This window comes from Copadichromis virginalis, linkage group LG7 (assembly GCF_057382275.1).
Source record: "Copadichromis virginalis isolate Kocher_CV1m ecotype Utaka linkage group LG7, C_Virginalis_male_GT1.1, whole genome shotgun sequence".
In the NCBI taxonomy this organism is placed as follows: Eukaryota; Metazoa; Chordata; class Actinopteri; order Cichliformes; family Cichlidae; genus Copadichromis; species Copadichromis virginalis.
Window position 1 is genome coordinate 45,617,318 of NC_140624.1, and position 20,456 is coordinate 45,637,773.

General features: G+C 42.0%; 2 protein-coding genes across 2 annotated transcripts in view; one reads left to right on the forward strand and one right to left on the reverse strand.

Moving 5' to 3' along the window:
* Positions 1 to 10,734, forward strand: part of wdr70 (WD repeat domain 70) — a 43,295-nt gene extending 32,561 nt beyond the window's left edge. Inside the window, exons 14-18 of the mRNA XM_085463712.1 lie at positions 2,354 to 2,454; positions 2,650 to 2,729; positions 5,934 to 6,050; positions 8,213 to 8,375; positions 9,937 to 10,734. Of these exons, the coding sequence (XP_085319838.1) occupies positions 2,354 to 2,454; positions 2,650 to 2,729; positions 5,934 to 6,050; positions 8,213 to 8,375; positions 9,937 to 10,021 (546 nt within the window). The 3' untranslated portion in view covers positions 10,022 to 10,734. The remainder of the gene's footprint in view (positions 1 to 2,353; positions 2,455 to 2,649; positions 2,730 to 5,933; positions 6,051 to 8,212; positions 8,376 to 9,936) is intronic.
* Positions 10,735 to 11,856: 1,122 nt separating this feature from the next.
* On the reverse strand, positions 11,857 to 19,823 carry gdnfa (glial cell derived neurotrophic factor a). The gene is made up of 3 exons (XM_085463711.1): positions 19,076 to 19,823; positions 18,001 to 18,234; positions 11,857 to 15,404 (listed from the first exon to the last, which is right to left on the reverse strand). The coding sequence occupies exons 2-3, from the start codon at positions 18,206 to 18,208 to the stop codon at positions 14,839 to 14,841; spliced, it is 774 nt and encodes a 257-aa protein (XP_085319837.1). The 5' UTR covers positions 18,209 to 18,234; positions 19,076 to 19,823; the 3' UTR covers positions 11,857 to 14,838.
* Between the last annotated feature and the right edge of the window lie 633 nt (positions 19,824 to 20,456).

Sequence of the window (20,456 nt, forward strand, 5' to 3'; positions counted from 1 at the left end):
GTTCTTCTTTTACAGCTCACTGAAAGTCAGCGGTTCTCTTTACCATACCTTTAAAGGGGACTTTTGACACTTACCTGTGTCCTGTGTTTTCTCTTACCAAGCGTACCTTGGAAGTCAGCACAGAGTTCCAGTCAGGTAGTTTGTGCTATTTGTAGACTTCTTGGAGCGTAGCCCTCTTACTGTGTAGCGGAGTTGCTTAAACTAGCATTCTTCTCTCTTTTTTCCTTCTGCTGCGTTCATTTAACCATTATAACTCAGTCTTTCAGAAGCAGTGCACATTTGGATCCACTCACCAGCAGCCAAACAAGAACTACAACTGACTGTTATGTCTCATTAGTGCCTTATTTCATAATCGGCATATATATTGGCCAAGTGGCTGTTGTTATGTTTATCCATAGTCAGTCTTCGTTATTTTAATCTGATGGAACGTAGAAGCATGTTACTGAAGAACTGACTGATTAAAGTTTCCTCTCTCATAATGTGATGTAATTTTGTGGACTTGAAGTGTAAACAGGGGTTCCTGGAGTATAAACATGCTTCTCTGAATATCTGGAAAGCAGTCTGGACTGGACTGAGCTGTGCTTGGCTGTGGGTTTTTCGGTGGGTGCAGCTGGGATTGGCTCCGCTGACCTAGGTCGTTTTAGGCTGCTCAGGTTTTTATGTTAGATTTGCTCCACTGTTAACACAGTTATTTTCAGAGGTATCAAAAAGCAAATTTTGCTTGGTTGTTGTTGTTTTTTTAACTTGACTAGGTAGCTGTTCTGGCCTCTTTGTCACTCATCCTGTTGCATTGGCTTTTCTGAGTGCGTGCTTTGACAGGACCTGTGAAGTGAATGTCTGCATTTCTCTGCATGACTGTCTTTTGTTGCTTTAGCAACTTTGATAGGCCAATTAATTACACATTTAAACTGAAACAAATCCACAGTTTGTGAAATTATAATTCATGCACGCTGGTATGTGTTGGGACACACATCTATCCCAGACCAAATAGTTTCAGTGCTGGATGAGTGTGTGTGAGACTAGGTGAATGAGCCAGTGTATGTATTGCACATGCATTTGTATTGGAATTATTAACTCAAATCATGCATGTCCCATTGTAAGAAAAGAGTATGCGAGGCGTGTGTTCGGCACGTTCTGTTTCTAGCATTTTTCTAGATCCTCCAATTAATTACAGCTGGCTCATCTGGTTGAGCAGATTAACCCTCGTCTGTCTCATGAGTGACACACCACTGAGCTACTGGCTTGATGGTGCAAATATGTATGAGGCGTGAGTAAAACGAAGCCTGGTTGTGTGATTTTAATTTACCGAAAGCATAGATAGTCTTAATTGTGTGTTTGGAAAATGGGTCAGCGTAAAGCAATTTTATTCTTTCATGCTGTGAAAGAATATCTTGGTTTATAGAACACTTGTAGACTCTTTATAGTTTTCATATCAAAGAGCTAGGCGTGTTTTCCTCTATGTACATTTATGTACAAGTCCTCCCCTGTCTGTTCTTTTGTGTGCATGTACGTGCTTGTGTATGGATGATCACATGTGTGCTATTGAGACGCCTTCCTCTGGTATCCTGGTGGGAAGCTGAACAGCTGGGCGTTAAGCAGCTTTCACTCTCACAGAATCCCAGGACATCCCAGTCATAGTCCTACCTACCCCCATCCAACGCTTCTGTCCCAGACCCCATCAGATTGCCTTCTCTGTTCCATATAAAGACGTACTAAATGTCTGTACAACTACAGGACATACAGACCACAAGCTTATCCACAGATAAAGTGTGTGTTAACAATAGCCCAGAATTAACCACTGAAGGCTGTGATGATCTAATAACGTGTGCAAAGAAAGCAGAGACAACTGCAGGGGGTTTCGAGTTCTCTGCTGTAACTTGCATATCACAGAATGAACAGAGTCTTCGTCATTATGACTACATTTCTTACTCTGCCCCTGTTTTGTCTGTATTTTTCTTTCTCTCTCTCAGACACACACACACAACCAAACCTCTGGATAAATGTGGTCACATTTGCGTATTGGCACTGGGCCATCTGTCACACACAGACTGAGGGATCCAGGCCTCATCCCAACAACCAAATATAGTCAACTAGAGCAGCAGAGCATGCTGGGACTGATCCCCTCTGCATCACAACCAACCTGGGTCGCACACACTCACAATACTCAGGACAATAAAATAGGATTGTTACCTTTGTTGGCTGAGGAGCAAAAATGTGCCTGTAAATCTGGCACCTAAACTGATGCAGACCTCTGTTTGAAAGTATAACCTCCTCACACATACAGCCTTGGGTAACTGTAGAAAAGTGCTTAAGTGACTTATTTTGTTTTTGTCTCTTTTTGCTTGTATTTCAGAGTGTTGTCCGCTGCCTGTGGCACCCCAAACTTAACCAGATAATGGTGGGAACTGGAAATGGGCTGGTTAAGGTGTATTATGACCCCGTTAAAAGTCACAGGTATGTTCGGTTTAGACCTTTTACAGATAAATCTCTCACTTTTGCCTTATCTGAAGTATGTTGTGAAATTCTCAGATGAGACTTATTTAAATAACAAGTAATTCTGATATTTCTAACCATAAATCTGGAGCGCACAAGATCATAAACGTATTCTATGAAATATTTTTAAATAGCACCATGTATAACTCTTTCCAGGGGGGCTAAGCTGTGCGTAGTGAAGAGTAAGCGCAAAGAGAAACATGCGGAGGCTCTTACACAAGACTACATCATCACACGTAAGTTTCTCCACACACAAGTGTAGAAAACAGATTTTCCAAATAATAATGTGTGTGTTATTAATTTTCACCATCCATCCATGTGCTTCTGCTTGTCCAATTCTGGGTCATAGTTGGGCTGGAGTCTATCCCATCCAGGGTGCACCTTGGATGGGCTTGTCCACTCACCTTTTTAATGCAAATCATAAATGTTCATCGGCCACTTTATTAAGTACTGGGTGGGTACTGAGTTGAATTCTTCGTGACATATATTCAACAAGGTGTTGGAAGCATTTCTCAGAGATGTTGGTCCATATTGGCATGGCAGCATCACACAGTGGCTGCAGATTTATCGGCTGCACGTGGACGATGTGAATCTCCCGTTGCATCACATTCTAAAGGTGCTCTGTTGAATTGAGATATGAAGACTGTGGAGGCCATTTGAGTGCAGTGAACTCACATGTTCAAGAAACAATCTGAGCTGATTTGAGGTTTGTGACACACCGTGTTATCTGGCTGGAAGCAGCCAGCAGATGATGGGTACACTGTGGTCATAAAAGGATCGACATAGTCAGCAAAAATACTGAGGTAGGGTGTTGCATTTAAACGATGCACAATCGTGACTAAGGGACCTAAACTTTTCCAAGGTAATATCCCCCTTACCATTGTACCACCACCAGCCTGAGCCTTTGATACCTGGCAGGATGGATCCATGCTTTCTTGTTGGTTAAATCAAATTCTAAGTCGGCTATCTGAATTTAAGAGCATAAATTAAGACTCATCAGACCAGCAACATTTCTCCAATACTCTGTTGTCTAATTGTGATGAGCCTTTGTGCATTGTGGCCTCGGTTTCCTAGCTGGCAGAGCTCACACTGTGGTCTTGTACTGCTTCAAGGCTCGATTGTGTGTTCAGGGATGCTCTTCTGTATACCTTGGTTGTAAGAAGTGCTTATTGGGGTTATTGTTTCCTTCCTATCAGCTTGAAGTAGTCTGATCAGTCTCTTCCACCTCTGACATCAACAAAGCATTTTCACCCAGAGAACTGGAGCTCACTCAATTTTTTTTTCTTTTTTTCAGACCATTATCTGTAAACCCTAGAAATCGTAGTGTGAAAAAATATAGTAGATCAGTAGTTTCTGAAATACTCAGCTGATTGGATATTTGCATTAATGAGCAGTTGAGGAGATGTAAGTAGCGAAGTGGCCAGTGAGTTTATACCGCTTTTATCATGTCACCCTCAAGTCACAGACGATCTGCTAATCTGCTTCATACAGTAAGGTAGTGGGATTTAAACAGGACAAAAGAAGTATCACCAAAACAATGCCAACCATCTTCGAAATGTGACGTGACAAGCAGAGCATGTTTCTTTTCAGACAGAGAGAACTAAAATGCCAGTCCTGGTTTACATCCGCTCTGGCTTCTCTTTCTGTCTCCCTCTCAGACACACACGCATACACAAATATTCAGACACGCTTTATCTCATGACGGGTGGAGGCTTTGTGAGGAATTAGTGAGTGTTCAGGGTGTTCATTAGCAGATGGAGTTGGGTGTGGAGTATTGAATATAAAGCCGGAGGGGCACTGTGCCACGCGATGGCCATGTGGTCTTCGGTTATGCAGGATCACGCTAGGGACAACCTCCTCTCCCACCCCCGCTGGCGTGATCTGCTGCTGGTCTAACCACACACACAAACACTACCTGTCATGCTGTCATATCACCAACACACGAGGTTGTCATCTGTTGGGTGCGTGCCTCTCACTCCTGTGGCCCCAGACTGAAGTCATAGACCTAGAGGACTGTGACAGCTGCCGACTCGGCGTCGCTGATTGGCTTCTAGGACCCCATTCAAATGCCATTTATTGTTTGGGCTACCTTTTCAAATGCATCATGTGATTTCATTGCCATGCCAACAGGGTGTGAAGTAGACAGGCATTTGACTGCCAAAAGTGGTGAGTGACGCACTTGATGCCCTGGCATTGGAAAATTAGAAGGCACAGGAAGCAAGTGATGGCCCATTGAGAAAAGCGAGGGAATCTGTTAACAGTAACCTTTTTGCTTAATGTAGCATGGCGCAGAAGAATTAACACTGATGGGACGCCCGAATGGAAAATCACTTTATCTAACTCTTTACTAGAGTGTCACCTTGTAACCCCTGAGGATAAGAGCAGCATACACACTTTCTAACACAAACTGGCTTGTTCACACACACACACAGACACACACACACACACACACACCACACACTTTTCAGGGCACCAGTTCACTCATGCACTCATGAGTTTAAGTACTGGAGGCCCTTGTTGTGATGGTGTGCACAAAGGTGTGAAAAGCAGTAGAGTGATTGTCTGAATTGAAACTTGTATTGAATATGCTGGTGTGCATTACAGCAGAAGAAGAACACAATAGGTGGGACGCTGCTGGGGGTCACCTGGGGCCTTGTTTATGAAATATAAGTGGTCAAAATTCTTGAGGGTCGTCCTTGTAGATAATGTTCAATTTCAGAAGGAAGCGCACCAAACCAAATAAAATAAACAATTATAACCTGAGTACTTTTTGGAATAGGAGGTTGTTTTGTTGCACAATGCAGTCATCTAGCTCATTGCTTGAGATTTGTGAAGCCTCTATATGGACTTGTACATGACTAATGATGTCAGACATTTGTATTTAGCTCAAAAATCAAGCGTGTAAGTCAGTAAAGTTGAACATGTGGTCACCATCTGTGCACCTGGTGTCCTTCTAAGTCTATTTGTTCACCATAAATCCCCACAAATCTATCCAAAAATGTATTTAAATGCAGCTAGTGACATATTTGCACACTGTGTTCTCCATATCTGTGAAGATATTTGACAAACTCTGGTGATTGTTTTATCAGTTAATATAGGCGACATGAAAAACCTGTATATTCAACATTATTTTTGAGGAACGTGATGCATCCTGGCTCAGAGAACAGCTGATATGCTGGTTTGGCGATAAAGTAGATTTTAGATCTAAGGAAATAATTTGTGTACAAGTGCCTGTTTTTGCATGTACGCTGTGTATCTAATGCCAACAGTGCAGTAGGTGAAATCATGAAATGTGTTCATTTTCTTTCTGTTTCTATTTCTGTCTGTACTTTTTAAGGACAATTTCCTCGGTGCCTTGACTACTTATTTGTGTGGCAGTGTTGTGTTGGTCTTAGTTACCTAAGCAACTGATTGTCCTTGTTTACTCTGTGCGTCTCCAGCTCATGCCTTACCCATGTTCAGAGAGGCCCGACAGCGCAGTACACGCAAACAGCTGGAGAAGGACAGACTTGATCCAAAGAAATCCCACAAACCCGAGCCTCCGGTGTCTGGACCAGGTAACATGCTCTTTTCTTCTTCTTTTTTTCTTTTTTGTTGTTGTTGTTGCCTGTTTTTAAAATTAGTAATGCAAAAACCAAAAAGTTAAGTGAACAAGAAGAAAACGAAAGGACCAAAGGTGATATGAAAAGTGATGTTAAACAAGATTAGATTAATCAGGTTTGGCTGCAATTCAGCGGCTGTTTTTGTTTTGGATGTGAGTCATGTTCATAACTGGACACCTACAAGATTTGGTGCAAGGCAGATGTGCAAACCCGTAATTGTTGGTATTGTTGCTTGGTATTATGCAATCCAGCTGATGTCGAGCTGTAACAGTCTCTCAGAGATTTACTCTTGCCTCATATTTTTTAAAGACGCCTTTTAACACACTTCTACAAAATACTACACCTAAAAATAATAATAGGTACCGTTGTGAGCTGTGTTTCAATATGGCAAAGGGCCAGACAGTGTTTCCTGTATCACAGTATCCAGCTGGCTCACCGTCTCTTCACTACCACTGTTTTTTCACTTAATCCCTCAGCACAATGTCTTTGCAACAATATAATGGTTCCACAGTGGGGATTTTTTTTTTAGGTTCAAAAGACATGTTTAAGCCATTTGGAAGTTTAGGCCAATCACAACAGGTCTACCTTAAGCTGCACATGAGGCCAATCAAATGTTTTGGATTCAAGGAAATAATTGTTTTTCAATATATACCAAATAGTGTATGAGTCGTTTAACTCTTATAGAGGCTTATAAATAGTAAACACAAACTTTGCTTAAAGATAACAAATAGAAAGAAAAAAAATTTAAAAATTTAAAAAAATATATATATATGCGTGTGTGTGTGTGTGTGTGTGTGTGTGTGTGTGTGTAAAATAAATGAAACAAATAAAAGTGTCAATGAGGTTGAGAAAAAGACACAAGTCTAAACTGAACAGTCTGCGAATGAAAAAAGAAGATCCACTTCATGAAAAGGTGGGATGTTTGATAGCAGGTCCTGGGTTTTTAGATTACAGACGAACTTTATATTGTTTGTTTTTTGTGAAAAATGACTTTGGATGACTGCAAGGTAACGTTTGGTGGTTGGCCGGATGCTTACAAGCAATGGAAAGAGGTGCCTCTCAATCCCCAAACAAAACTATGGCCCAGCTTCAGCAGGAAATCCCTACATGTTTTAAGTATGCGTGCATGTGTGTGTATCATATCCTTGATCCTTTAAGTTGTCCTCTCTGGAAAGCAGGAAGTTTCCCCCCCCAAAAGTTCCATTAAGTGCAGCCAAATCCAGCCAACTGCATACGGATGCTGCAGCAAAGAGCCGAGCTTGTATGCGCTGCTTTGTGGAGGGACTAAAAATTAAATATGTGACAACCCGATAATTGAAGAAAGCGTAATGTTCCCATTATGTTTTAAAGTAGTAAGAGAGTCACATCTATATTTTTAAACAGCCATCTGGAACATCCTCTCTCTTAAAGCCTCATGTCACAAACTAGATTTTCTTAAACCTGAAAACAAAGCTAAGTGGAGGTTTGGAAGTCTGCTTTCCTCCCAGATCACATGAATTTAAGTATCGAGAAAGGTTACGCGTTTTTTCCCACTGATGCCAAAAAATTAATTACCTAACCCACAAATTTCATCACTTTCCAACATCTCATTTTGTACTATAGATTAATATGTAGTACATCAATATGAGTAAATAAATCTCACACGTCTGGGATTTTCCTGTGACGCCGTGTGAAGTCGCCAAAGTTTCAAAAATGTAAAATCCCGGTTTTCAGAACTTCAGCTCATTAGCTAGTTAAGAGGTCTAATATCCACTGGTGAGAAAAGGACACTCATCATAGCCTTACATCTGCTGTTTGCCCATTATGATGATCAGCTCATGTTCCTGTCTATTAAGGTGGGGTTAAGTGAATGAGGCCCCAGTAACACGGGCCTAGAGACCGCTCCGCAACCATCCGGGAACGATTGGCAGCAACCTCTTTGTGAACGCTTTGGTTGAGGTGGATTGCTGTGTTTGCACGGACATGCTGATTTACTGCCAACTATTCAAAGTAACACTTTACTGATGTTTAGGATTCGCTGAACTCTTAGAAGATGCACAGTTTCAGTAATTTACATGTAGTTTTGTATGTTCATGAGTCTCAGCTGGATCTAATCCACTAAATGTGTGCACTGACAGGCCGAGGAGGCAGAGTCGCAGCTCACGGTGGCACGTTGTCGTCATTCATTGTGAAGAACATCGCATTAGATAAAACGGACGACAGTAACCCGCGAGAGGCCATCCTGCGTCATGCCAAGGAAGCATCAGAGAACCCTTATTGGATTGCTCCAGCATACACAGAGTAAGAGAAAAATGCATGAATAATTCACACACTGTGTCCATGTGATGGTTCCCGTCCTGCTCACCCACCCACCCTCTCTCATTATCAGACAGTGTAAGATGAGTGTGTCTGCTTTTTAGTACTGCGAGGTGTCACATAGGTAGGTTTCTTCTTACCGGTGTGACACATAAATGTTTAAAAAGCTGTACTGTTTCACGCACTCGAAACTGCAGAGCAGAGAGCAACAGACAGTTTTAGATCACTATCAGGATCCGACAGCTATGTAAGCGTGGAACAAATCTGAGCCAAATCAAACAGTCTGTCTTTCAGACTGCAGGCAAACAAGCTCGAGTTAAATTTAGTATCCTTGTGATACACAGTGTAGTAGGTAAATCAGATGAAGTACGTTAGCCTGGCTGCTCACACAGTGGGCTACTTTTCACCGTTACAGCTCTCTGGGGGTTTAAACATTCAGTTAATGCTTAGAGGTGTTGCAAGCAGCTATAGATTTTTTGTTGCAATTATGCATGTTTATTTGAAAGGTGCAAAAACAAGCACTCAGAGTGAAGAGCTTTTGCATTAAAATACACAACAACAAAGAAAAAAATGACTCAATAGTATGCACACACCATAGCTCAGTGTAACTTAAAGCACATTGTTTAAAACAAAATGGGAATAATCAGAAATCTGACAGCATTTAATGGAATTATGTCTCATAAATCTGATGTTTGTTTTAGGAGAAAATCTACCTGGTCCCAACATCACCAGACATTCGTGTGTATTTTTTAAATCTGATGATCACCTTCAAATAAACTTTTATTTTCATTCTTGTCAGAGTGTTCTTTGGTCTAAGAATTTTAGATTATTCTCTGAGGTAAACTGCAAAAACCCTCCAACTGTGTGTATTTATCTTCACACACCTGCGTAGTTTGGATGCTACTTAATAAAGCTGCCGTGTTGGCCGTGATAAACTTGTCTTAGGGTAGCACAACGACATGCCAGTGCCTTTTTTTATGGCGGTCTGCGAAGATAGTTGTACATTTTGTGCATGAATGTTTCAGTTTTTTGGACATTTTTTGCACGACTTTACCTTCATTTCTTAGAACACCGAAGAAATTTTACTAAAAAGTCACAAAGGCTGACGTTCCAGGTACTCAACGAGCCAAAGTCGTCACAGGAGGGTTTTTTTGTTTTTTTTATTTTTTATTTTTAACTCACGTGCGCTGACACGATCAGTTAGTCATTTATCATAATCATAAACTTGCAGAGACTCTGGCCAACAGATCACAGGAGTGACAGCTGCTAAATAGACTCATTCAAGTCATTCAAAACATTTCAGGTTAGTTTAATGTTTTGGTGTTGAAAAATTTTTAATCTGGAAAGTTTCAGTTTACGGCCTAAATTTCAGTAAGCCATGTTTATTCTATATAGAATAAAACTTTACTCCAGTGCACTAGAAATGTAACTTTCTCCATTACTTCTCATTTGCTCTGCTGATTTTCTTTGTTCGTACGTTTCATTGTTTTGCTCTGAAGACTTTTAAAGAAGCAGGTAAATCATTCCTCTTTGTTAATCCCTTTAGGACCCAGCCAGAGCCCGTGTTTGCAGAGGAATCAGAGGATGAGGAGCCCGACCAGGAGCCAGAATGGAAGAAACGCAAAATCTGAGAGACTTCAGTGTCAGTTCATTTTATACAGGACAGCTGACACGGTGGGCAATTAGTCGCAAGACAGAATTATTGTTGAGTACTCAGCAAAGGAGCATCAATTATGTTCCTAAATTGTACAGTATTTGTCCCCCTGACAACGCTGTGAAGCCTTTATGTGTATATATGTGCACTCTTCTGTGTTAAGGGGAAACCCATAAATCAGAAAGGATTTTATCATAAATATCATTTTCTTTAGGCTTATGGTCCTCTCACTGCAATTCATAAACTTCATAAACAGTGGAAAAACTTGGCTTTTTACGTCTGTTTAGATTGTATGTACTTTATTTTCATCGCTCCCATTGTCCTCTCACCCCACATCTCCAGCGTTTGCTAATGCCTCGTAAATCGGCTCCAGATTTTGCGGTCTAGAGCTGTTTGTCATTACGAAGAACAGTTTGCCACTTTGTACAAAGTAAATTACTAACAAGTACAAAAAAAAATCCATCCAAATTTACTTTGAGACGTTTTAAAGGCTTTAATGTTTCTACAGATGTACTTTTTTGGTGGGTTGCGACAAAACTTTATCAAATCATCTGTTTATTTTAATTAAATTTTTTTTTTACACCCACCTAACGCTTTAATAAAAGACTTGCATCCAAATGTCAAATTGTATATTTTATCCAAAGTGAAATGGTTTTAAGAGCTGATTAAAGGGAGATCTTTGCCAGATACCTTTTCTGTGCGGCTGTGGATGTAAAATACACAGCACACAGTCTTATGCTTTAAAATCAAAAAAACCCCAAACATGTTTTGCCTTGTTTCTTACAAATAACATAATTGCAAGTACAGCAATGTTTATTATGTAAACCATCGTTATGTTGAAAAGGTAAATTTCAGCAGTATCCAACCACATGTTAAACGCAGTATATGGAAGTTTACTCGGTATGCATCCCACGTACACATTTCATTTCCAGCGCTGAGCTGAGTCTTTCTCAAACAGCTGTTCTCAAGCTGAATGATGAACTTCCACAGTCGGATTCCTTAATTTCATTGTTTTTCACAGAGGTCCTGTTTCCCTGTGCATTCATACCTTTTTCTTTTCTTTAGCAATCCTTTGATTGACCTGGGTAGTGTCTAAAATCCTTCAACTGACAGAGAAAAACCACAACATACAGAGTTAATGAAAGCCACGTTTGTGTTCTGTGTACTGTGCATCTCTCTGGAATGCATCGCCTGCCTACAACGCACTGGCTCTCAAATGTATCTAGTTTGTAACAAGATTAGCCTGCATAATGACAAACAGGAGCCCCGCAATACGTGACCTGTCCACGGTGTGCCCCGCCTCGCAACCTATGGCAGCTGGGACAGACTTAAGCCCCGACCTCTAAGACCCTGAATTGGATAATAAAATGAATGAGTGAATGTCAAAAACTGTAAACTAATACTACACCTTTTTTTAAAATCCAGATCTGGCTTTTGGTTCATCTTTTTACCAAGTGGCTTAGAAAGGGCTATATATGTAGAGCAATGTGTCCTAACTAAAATTATAAGAAGACAAATAAAATGTCTCTGTGTCCTGGCAAGCATCCTGTGGCCATGAAATGAAACTGAAGAACCAGAAGAAGAAACATGGATGGACTGAAACAGTGAGTGATGTATTTAAAAGCATCTAGAGAGGATACTGGCTTCGTGGGAAGAGGCTGACGTCAAGCTCTTCAGTAGCAGAGTCCTCAGTCAGCAGCGGGAGGTGGGGAGTGATTGCAGTTTGATTCAAGTGGGACGGTTGATCAGTCCGTCACTGTGTGAAAAAGCGTCTGGCACGCGAAAAGGAGAAACTCTGTGTAGGCCTAAAGGTAGAACCTTTTATAGGCCTATAAAAGACTAAGCTCACTCTCAAATTCAAACATTTTTTTTTAAATTACAGTACCATTAGTGAATATCTGGGGGGATGAATCTCTATTTATATTCCTGGTCAATGCAAATATTTCACAGATCTCGTTTTCATTTGAGCATCTTTCTGCTCAAGCAATGAGACTGAAGACAACCTCTTTTCTGCACTTAGAGGTAAAGAGGTGACCTTCAGGTTTGTTAAACAGCAACTAACCAGTTGTCCATTTAGGTTCACAGTAACCAGGCCGAACAAAGGGATTAGAAGGTGCCATCAGGTATACATTGCGTGCACTCCTTGCGTCTGTGTCATGACTCACTATCTGTACCTCTGCCACCTTCTCATCGCCATTTACATATCTTCTCTGCACAGTGGAAACAGACTCGAGGAGCTTGATATACAGTCGGTGGCACTTTTCTGCTGGCTTTTGTTTACTGTACGACTCCCGGGCTCCCGTTCAAGAATTCAGAGCAGAAGGGGGATGCCACACTGCGGAGGCCATCTCTCAAACCATCCTCGCATTTCTCCCCATTTAACCCAAATTTTTCACCCTCAATTTTGCTTGATGCCTGTGTAAACATTACCCTGCAAATTAGAACCATCTGGCACCGGTGGATCATTGTCGTACATGGCACAATACCAGGAGACATTTTCATTTAATAGAAACAAGTTTAATTCTGTAAAAAGTTATAAAATGAATATTGTACAAAAATAAAGTTTGCCCAGAGCTTTGGTTCTGTAACACACAACAAGTGAGACGACATGACAGTTTGTTTTTTCTTTTCCACAGAGGTGATAGCGGAGTGATAACAAATGTAGTCCTTTTCTTCTAAAATTAACACTGAGGATTCCTTCGCATCTTTACACTTTTGCATCAAAACCGGGGTACTAATCACCGATGAGACGAGTGCTGCAGTTCACACTCTTTAATGTATGGTGTGGAAGAGTAGCGAGGTGCTCTGGAGGCTTCTGGGAAGCCTCCACATTCCCATCTGGGAAGGCTTATGCACGAATCAGTTGTTAAAGGGGAAGATGATCCAACTGATGAGGTATGCTGTGATAAAAGCTAGACTTTTTTTCCCTGTCTGTGTAGTATTTGGCCTAAATTCAGCTTGATGCATTGGATTTGTTCTGTGTGGGGGGATTACACAGTAAAGCTGGCCTGCTTGCTGATGGGTGGGCACAGATACCTTGGTCCCTAATCCGTGTTAACATCAAGACCTACTCGAGGGCTCTCTTTGTTCCACTTAAAACTACCCCCTTAACAGGGCACACAAACGCGCTTTTTAAAGAGTCTCCTTTCCTTAATGTATATTTCTTCCTAAACTTTGGGGACAGGTGGCTGGACGGGTACACCGAAAAGCCCACTGAGCCTACCAATCATTTACTCAGTAATTCCAAAACATACTCCTTTGTTGAGTCCTTTGAGATATTCATATCAGTTGTGTGATGACATCCACTACAGCAGCTAGATCTTCCTTAAACTGCCTTTGCCGGTGGGGATATTTGGTTAAGACTCATGTTAGAGGATCACTTTCAAATCCCCTTTGAGGATAAAAAAAAATAAAAGACCTGTCTGTCACAGCTCAGACAGAAACACGGCCAGCCCCGTGAACTTTAAGCCTACTGGGATGGTTATCGCTGCAAAGCCTTTTGCTCAGATTTGGTGCGAGGCCAGGGCGAGGTTTCAGGTAACGCGTGCTGACAGGCAGAAATAGCAGCTTCTGTACTGTGTGACTCAAAGGATGGATCGTCAAAGGCACCTGCAGATCCTCGCGAGACCACACCGCTCTCGTGTCGACTGCAGATTGAAATTAAAAGTCATTATGGCTTATGGCTGGAGTGACGCCGAGTCTGTCCTGGATTGTTGATTTTAAAAAAACAACACACACACACTTTATAAACAAACAGCAGCAAAGAATTATTTGCTTCCGCGTAAACATAGTGTTCTTAAAGGATGCTTTGAATGGGAGGCTGTACCCGGGTGACGTTTTCTCCCTGTCTTAGTGTGGTCACATTAGCGATAACGAGGTGAACTACTCAAAATGCAACAACAGATCAGCTCTATTTAAAAAAAAGAAATCTTCTATTGGTCCCCTCCTCTGCTTCTCTATCTTTCCTTAACGGCTAACAATGATCATTTGGATCTGCTTGAGAAAGCCTGGAATCTAAGTGACATAAATAAGCTTTGGGATCGTGGGAGTGTTTTAACAGGTCTGAGTCAGCTTGCATGGTTTTACTTGAGAAAATGCTCTACTTTGGCATTATCCAGGACAAACAAAGCTTTAAATAAATAAAAAAAAGACACTTTTTTTAATAAAATGGATTGAAATAAATAACAATAAGTTAATTCCATCTTAATAAATATACCTCTGACACACGTATATACTATATGTATGCATATAGGTTGGGTTTTATGTAGATGTGTTGCACAAAAAAAGAAGAAAAAAAGTCTTTGCTTAACTCCGATGGGGTTCCTTGGCTCTGAATGTAAATGCCAACATCCAGGCTGGAAGTGTTTCGATTGCAACTGAAGCTCGTCAAATCTCTGGATTCATCTACAGTCTAAAGAGCCAGCTGTGGAAAAAACAAAACAACTGATGTTTCTTCTACTCTCACCCTTTTTAGATAGCACAGTTGGCAAATCTGAAAGTGTAACAGTATTTAATCTTCTGCAAACTGGTGCACACCTGATACATTTTGTTTTGCACGTGTTTGAACAGTCGAGTATGGGATAAACGCACAGTTTCCTTTCAAGCGGCTGTTCCAGTGTCTTTCAGGCGGTCTCAGTACGCCTACCTGCTCCTCCTCTGATGACTACTGACAAAAACAACAACAACAAAAAGGAGACAAACACTCCCAATTTGACCTTGTGTACACATGTCCCTCTCCAGCGTGAGCTTGTAAAGGATATCCTTAGTCTGCTACGTGCCGCTCATGTGACTTCTTTAAACACACCCACACTTCCGGGCAGAATGCTTCTTCAGCGTGTGATACACCACATTGTCGTCCAGAAAAGACAGGTCGTCGTCAAACGCGATCGGCCGGCAGCAGGTGCGAGAGGGTGTATCCTTGTCCAGCTTTTTGTTGTGCGTGAGGTTGTTCAGGATCTTGTCGTAGTTGGTCTCTGCCTCAATACAGGGGCCGCTACAGTACCGGAAGATCAGCTCCTCTTTAGTCTGGTAGCCCAGCCCCAAATCCGTCACATTGAGGTGGACTTCCTTTAGCAAGCACCCCCGCGTCTGCACAGATATACTCTCTTTCTCCTTCCCTTTCTCACCTCGTCCTCTTTTGCCATTTCTACTCCCCCCTCGGCCCCTATTACGCCTCCTGTCACCGTGTCCTCTCCCCTCCTCTCTCGCGCCTCCTGTGTTTGCTGCTCCTCTCTTTCTCTGCTCCTTCTTTCCCCTGGAACCGCCGCTGGTTTCCGAAGATCTCCGCAGTCTGCCAATGGTAGCCTCAATAAAATCCATTACGTCATCAAACTGATCTGGATAGGGACCTCCAATGTCATCTGGAAGAAACAGAAGGGAGAGATCTGCTTATAAAGCTGCTTTTATAAAGCTCATATCCAGGCTCCCGCTGACACTAAACAGTTTTCTGACATGTCAGCTCTACGATCATCAACTATATTGTAATTAATAATTTACTGTTTTGAAAGACTGCATGAGCAGATAAGATAAAATTTGATAGATCGTTGTGGGAATAGGAACACATCAACCACAGTGATAGTACATGACATTTAAAACATTGCACAACTAACAAAAAGACACACACACACAGACATGCGCACATTTACTGTAAGTAAGACATTATCTTACTTACAATCTCATCATTTTAGAATGAGACAGTCCAATCCAAACTTTGCCTGCTGGCACCTCCAAAAAGGTGCCTGCCAAGAAACTGTTCAGGCATTAGTCCTAAATAGTAATAGACATATGAAAATAGTATCTCTATTGTCATCTAACTATGTGCAGGAAGCACAATATTCGAATTTTCAGATGTGAAAAAATAACACTATCCGAATGTAGACTGTTTTTTTAGACAATGCACAGAAATACTGGCATATGTGCTGCTCAGACGCTCAAGAAGAAGTCTTGAGTGGAGGAATGCAGAGCAGTCCAGTCCAGAGCAGCTCAGACGTAGGTTTACAGGTGCCCTGTTTTAACCTCTTCCATGATGGCTGCTGTGTGATGAGTTGGAAGCTGAAGGTCAGAGGTTGTTGTCAATTTCATTTTCAGTTCTTTTTCAGTCAGAGATGGGAGGAAAAAAATATAGGCATGCAAGGGCAGACTTGACCTCGGATAAATAATGCGGTTACCCCGCTGCCATACAACCCTGAGTCGTTAAAGGTTAACTCTACAGCTTAAGTTAATCCAGCAGGCTTTCACACAGGAACCGACTGTATTGATACAGTAGGCACAGGCCAATTACACCACCTAGAGAGATGCATTTAAATCTCGGACGGATGTAATTTTAGAACGCCTAGACTTCAAAGGCCGAATAAGAGGAAATCATATGCTTTGACTCATTCAGATGAGGCAGATTGCAGTCTGCTCAAAACTGAAAACATGCACCAGCACAGCTCTCTGCCATCTGCTGCGAGGAGTGATGAGGACTGACTGAAAGGCTTGGATGCTGCACTGTTACATGTTGATTCTATTACAGAGTAACGTCTCTCCTGGTTGAGTGCCTGCAGCTCCAGAAACAGTGAAGTGTGCATAAAGATAATGAAGACATATTGCTCTCAAATGAAGAGCTCAAGTCAGCGTGGGTGTGTCACCAAGAGGTCAGGCCGGCGGCGTGTGATGTCTGGCAGGTAGTGTGGTGTGTAACAGCCTTTAAACTGCAGTATCTCCTATCGCTCCTCTTTTACCTATTTGTCTGGCAGAGCGCAGGCCATCTGATCTGCCTGAGCTTCAGAGCCTGTTGAGCCACAAATCTAATATATCAGGTGAGCTAGGGCCAATCTGTTTAGACACACCTACCCTTTGATTTAGACAAACCCCAGCATCTCAGATGACAGGCAGGGTGGCTACAGTTTACACCTGCTAATCGACTAGACTAGCAGCAACAAATGGGGGGATTCGCTGTGCAAACCTTGCCGGAGTTTTACAGAGTTAACAGTTAAGAAGTTTGCTTTTTAAAAATCACTGAACACAACAATAAGATCAGATCTAACCGCTGATTTTCTGGTGTCTGCAGCTTCTAGAACTTAAATGAAAAAGAAACAAGCTTTTTATCTTTACAAACCAAAAAGACCCATTCCCTCTTTGGATCTCGATTGTTGCTTACAGTATCTGAGCATAGTTAATGTACTTGGGTTGCACAGCAGATCAGTGATGTAACCCCGGCCCAAACAAAATATGAGGTGGCAGGACAAACTCTTGTCCAAATGTTCCATTCCTTATCTAGTTCTTGGCCGTGTTTCACGTCTGCGTGAAGATGTTACAGTGTCACGTTGATCCAAACAAAATAAATTCCTGCCCACTGTCGCTGTTAAAATGAGCATAAACACAGAACTCTCAGTCGGTGCTTCAAACTTTCCGGTGTTGTCTGTCGAAAATCCTCATGGCCTGGCCCCTGTTCTCTAAACCACACCATAATTTCTGAGCTTTGGCAGATGGGTAAAGGTTACGGGTCTCTAAACCGCAGAGAGGCAGAGGTGAATATAAACAAAGGGAGAAGGGGGTAGTGTTGAGAATGACCCCATGTTTGGGACTGGAGCTGTTCACACTCTTATTCTTCCTGCTGGATTGTTTTGACATCCGTATGATGCAACCCAAAGTGCCAATAAAACGCAAATTAAGATCTTCCGTCTGATAACTTGCCTGTCTGACAGCCTTATCAATATGGGACTCTCCACTGTGGGCTCAGCATATTGCCTCGCTTATCACTGCGTGTGCTGTTTCCCAAGTGTAATTAGTCAAGGAAGACCAACATTACATATGCATCAAATCAACAGGGTAATATGCCTGGATTATATAATGGTTAATTGCATATTATTACATTGACATTGCTTTGGACAAACAGTACATCTCTTATGTGACACCCATACAGCCTAATTACAAATTCAAGACAGACTACACATCTTACAAAAACATACTTACACTGATTCTCCTTTGAGATCTCCTGCAGTCGGTGGTCTTCACGCTCAAACGATGGCGCTTCGTCCTCCAAAGAAGGCAAGGGCACAGAATCACTATAGCTGCTGGGGAAATAAGTCCTCTTGGCTGGCTGAGTGTTTTGGTAGAGAGGCCTTGTAGCAACAGAGCTCAGGAGCAACAAACACATGGCCAAAACATCCCATAACTTCATCTTAGACTCAGTTCCTATGAAGAAAGCTGCAAACAAAACAAAACAAGATAATATTTTATTTTAAATCAAAACAAACTGATGGGTATAAAAATGGGCAGAGTGAGCCTCCTCTAGTTTGTAATGAAGTCAGCAAAGTGTCTGAAACACTACTGTTGTGGCCAGACCTACCCTGACTCATTCTTTATTAATAACTGTGTCATCATGTCAAGCAGCTTTGATCCTCAGTTTTTTTTTCTGTGCATGTGCCGTGAACGTGAATATCAGAGTGAAGCTGCCAGAAAATGTTGATTCACATTTTTTAAAACAAAATAAATGAGCATATTGTGCCGTAAAGGAGCAAGAATCCACAAAAGACCACAAATGAAAGCTAAAAATAACAATGCAGGAATGCGCAAATCTGTGCGTAAAAGTACTGTTTTAAATGCGTGATTAAATAGAAAGCTACTGATGGCAGACTGGTTGTATTTATTCACGCTGCGTTAAAATCAGCCAAGCTCTTACTACTTGTGAGAGACTGGGAGGGTGCGCCTCACAGGAAAAAAAAATGCGCTGCTTAAAGCACGCATCGAAGCATTTTGGCAACGATTGCCTAAATAGTAGTGTGAGTTGGCCAGATGGCGAACCCCAAAGCTTACGTGACTCTGTCTAATGGCATGTTGAGTCTGCAGCAAAACTAAACAGTTATGCATAGATAAATACTGGCTCAGACATACAATACAAAAGTTCTACTGTCTTTATACGTGTGAAAGTCCCGTCGTTCACAGTCACTATTTGTTTTTTATCTAAATGCGCACAGACAATCCGAAACTATAGGCAGTATTTGGTGTGACACTCTGAAATGAGAAAATAAAAAACAGACTTACTTACCTTAAATATGGCCCATGCAGACCTGAAACTAGCTCGGCTTTTAGTGGTAAAAATCCAAACAGAAAACGCCACTCATTTGATGTTCCCAGCTGATTCCGCTGCGTGAATCATTTCAACAACCCCAGCACGAAAATTTCCTTCAAGCGAGTTCAATTTCAGTTTGTGTCCAAGCGGGAGAAAAAAGGCTGCAGTAACGCACCAGCTATGTTTTTCATATTCGGACTCAGCACACCGACCATCCACGCGCCTTTTCACACTTCAGAGTCCAAAGGTAGGTGCTGAACAGAGCGGACCAAGTGCCACTGCGCCTTGGGGGTACAGTTGCTGCCGCTGATTAATTGGATGCTACGTTTCCACGTTGGAAATCCGAGAGAGGGCCACCATCTCCAACTGAAAGGAGTCCAATGAAGACATCAGTGTCTCCAGCACACGAGCACGGCGCTAAAAAGTGCGCAATATGTTTGCCAGAGTGCCCGATCGTGTAGTCCGACTTTTGATATAACAGTCAAGAACCTCTCATATCCAGAAACTGCGTTAAAATGTCACAATCGCCAACATTTTATACAAATCTCGTCAATGTAAACAAGAAGCCCGGCGATATTTATTCTCCATATTCTCCAGGTCAGCTGGTGTCTATGAACCTCGAAGGGTGTCCACACGCATTTTCTTCATATTGGACTGAGGCACGACAGATGTTTGCGCATAACAACGCGCCGGGCGCAGAGAGCAGTTTGGAGAGATTTATAGTTAAGTGCGCTCTGACGTTTGGGGGCAGTTGGTGTCCGCCCCTCTTTTATAGATCCCTGCAAGAGCAAACAGTGGTCCACATATCTCTCCAAACCACCCCTGGAGCCGTGTTTGGAGGAGCGCGGTTTTCAGATGTCTTGGGGATTATGTCACACATCCTGATGTCCCCGGGTTAGATTTCAGTAAGCGGAATGCGATTTAGAGATGTTCTGTTGCGATCCATGTTTCTAACCTGATCTCCTCACTCTGTGCGCCTCGGCGTCAAGTTCCGTCTCACGGCTACAGCACGTCTCAAATGTGAGGTTACTATCTCACTTGTTATTTACTAGAACGAAATTGTAAATACCAGCAGACACTTAGCTCATGCACATATTCGCAATTTCTCGAACTTCAAAACTTGTTACACAGAAATTACATTCACAGGTTAACAAATTGGAGCATTTTGTCATTCAATACGCGGTTTTATATCCAGGTGAGCTCAGGCCAACACCACGCAGACCACAAAGAAAGGACGCTGCACTATTTAAGATATGGCACCCGAGAAAGCCTTTCCATCTCCTCTCATGATTTACAAGCTTCACTTGCCTTTTATCTAACGCAAAACTGAATTCCACCAGTAACCCAGCCCTTCAAG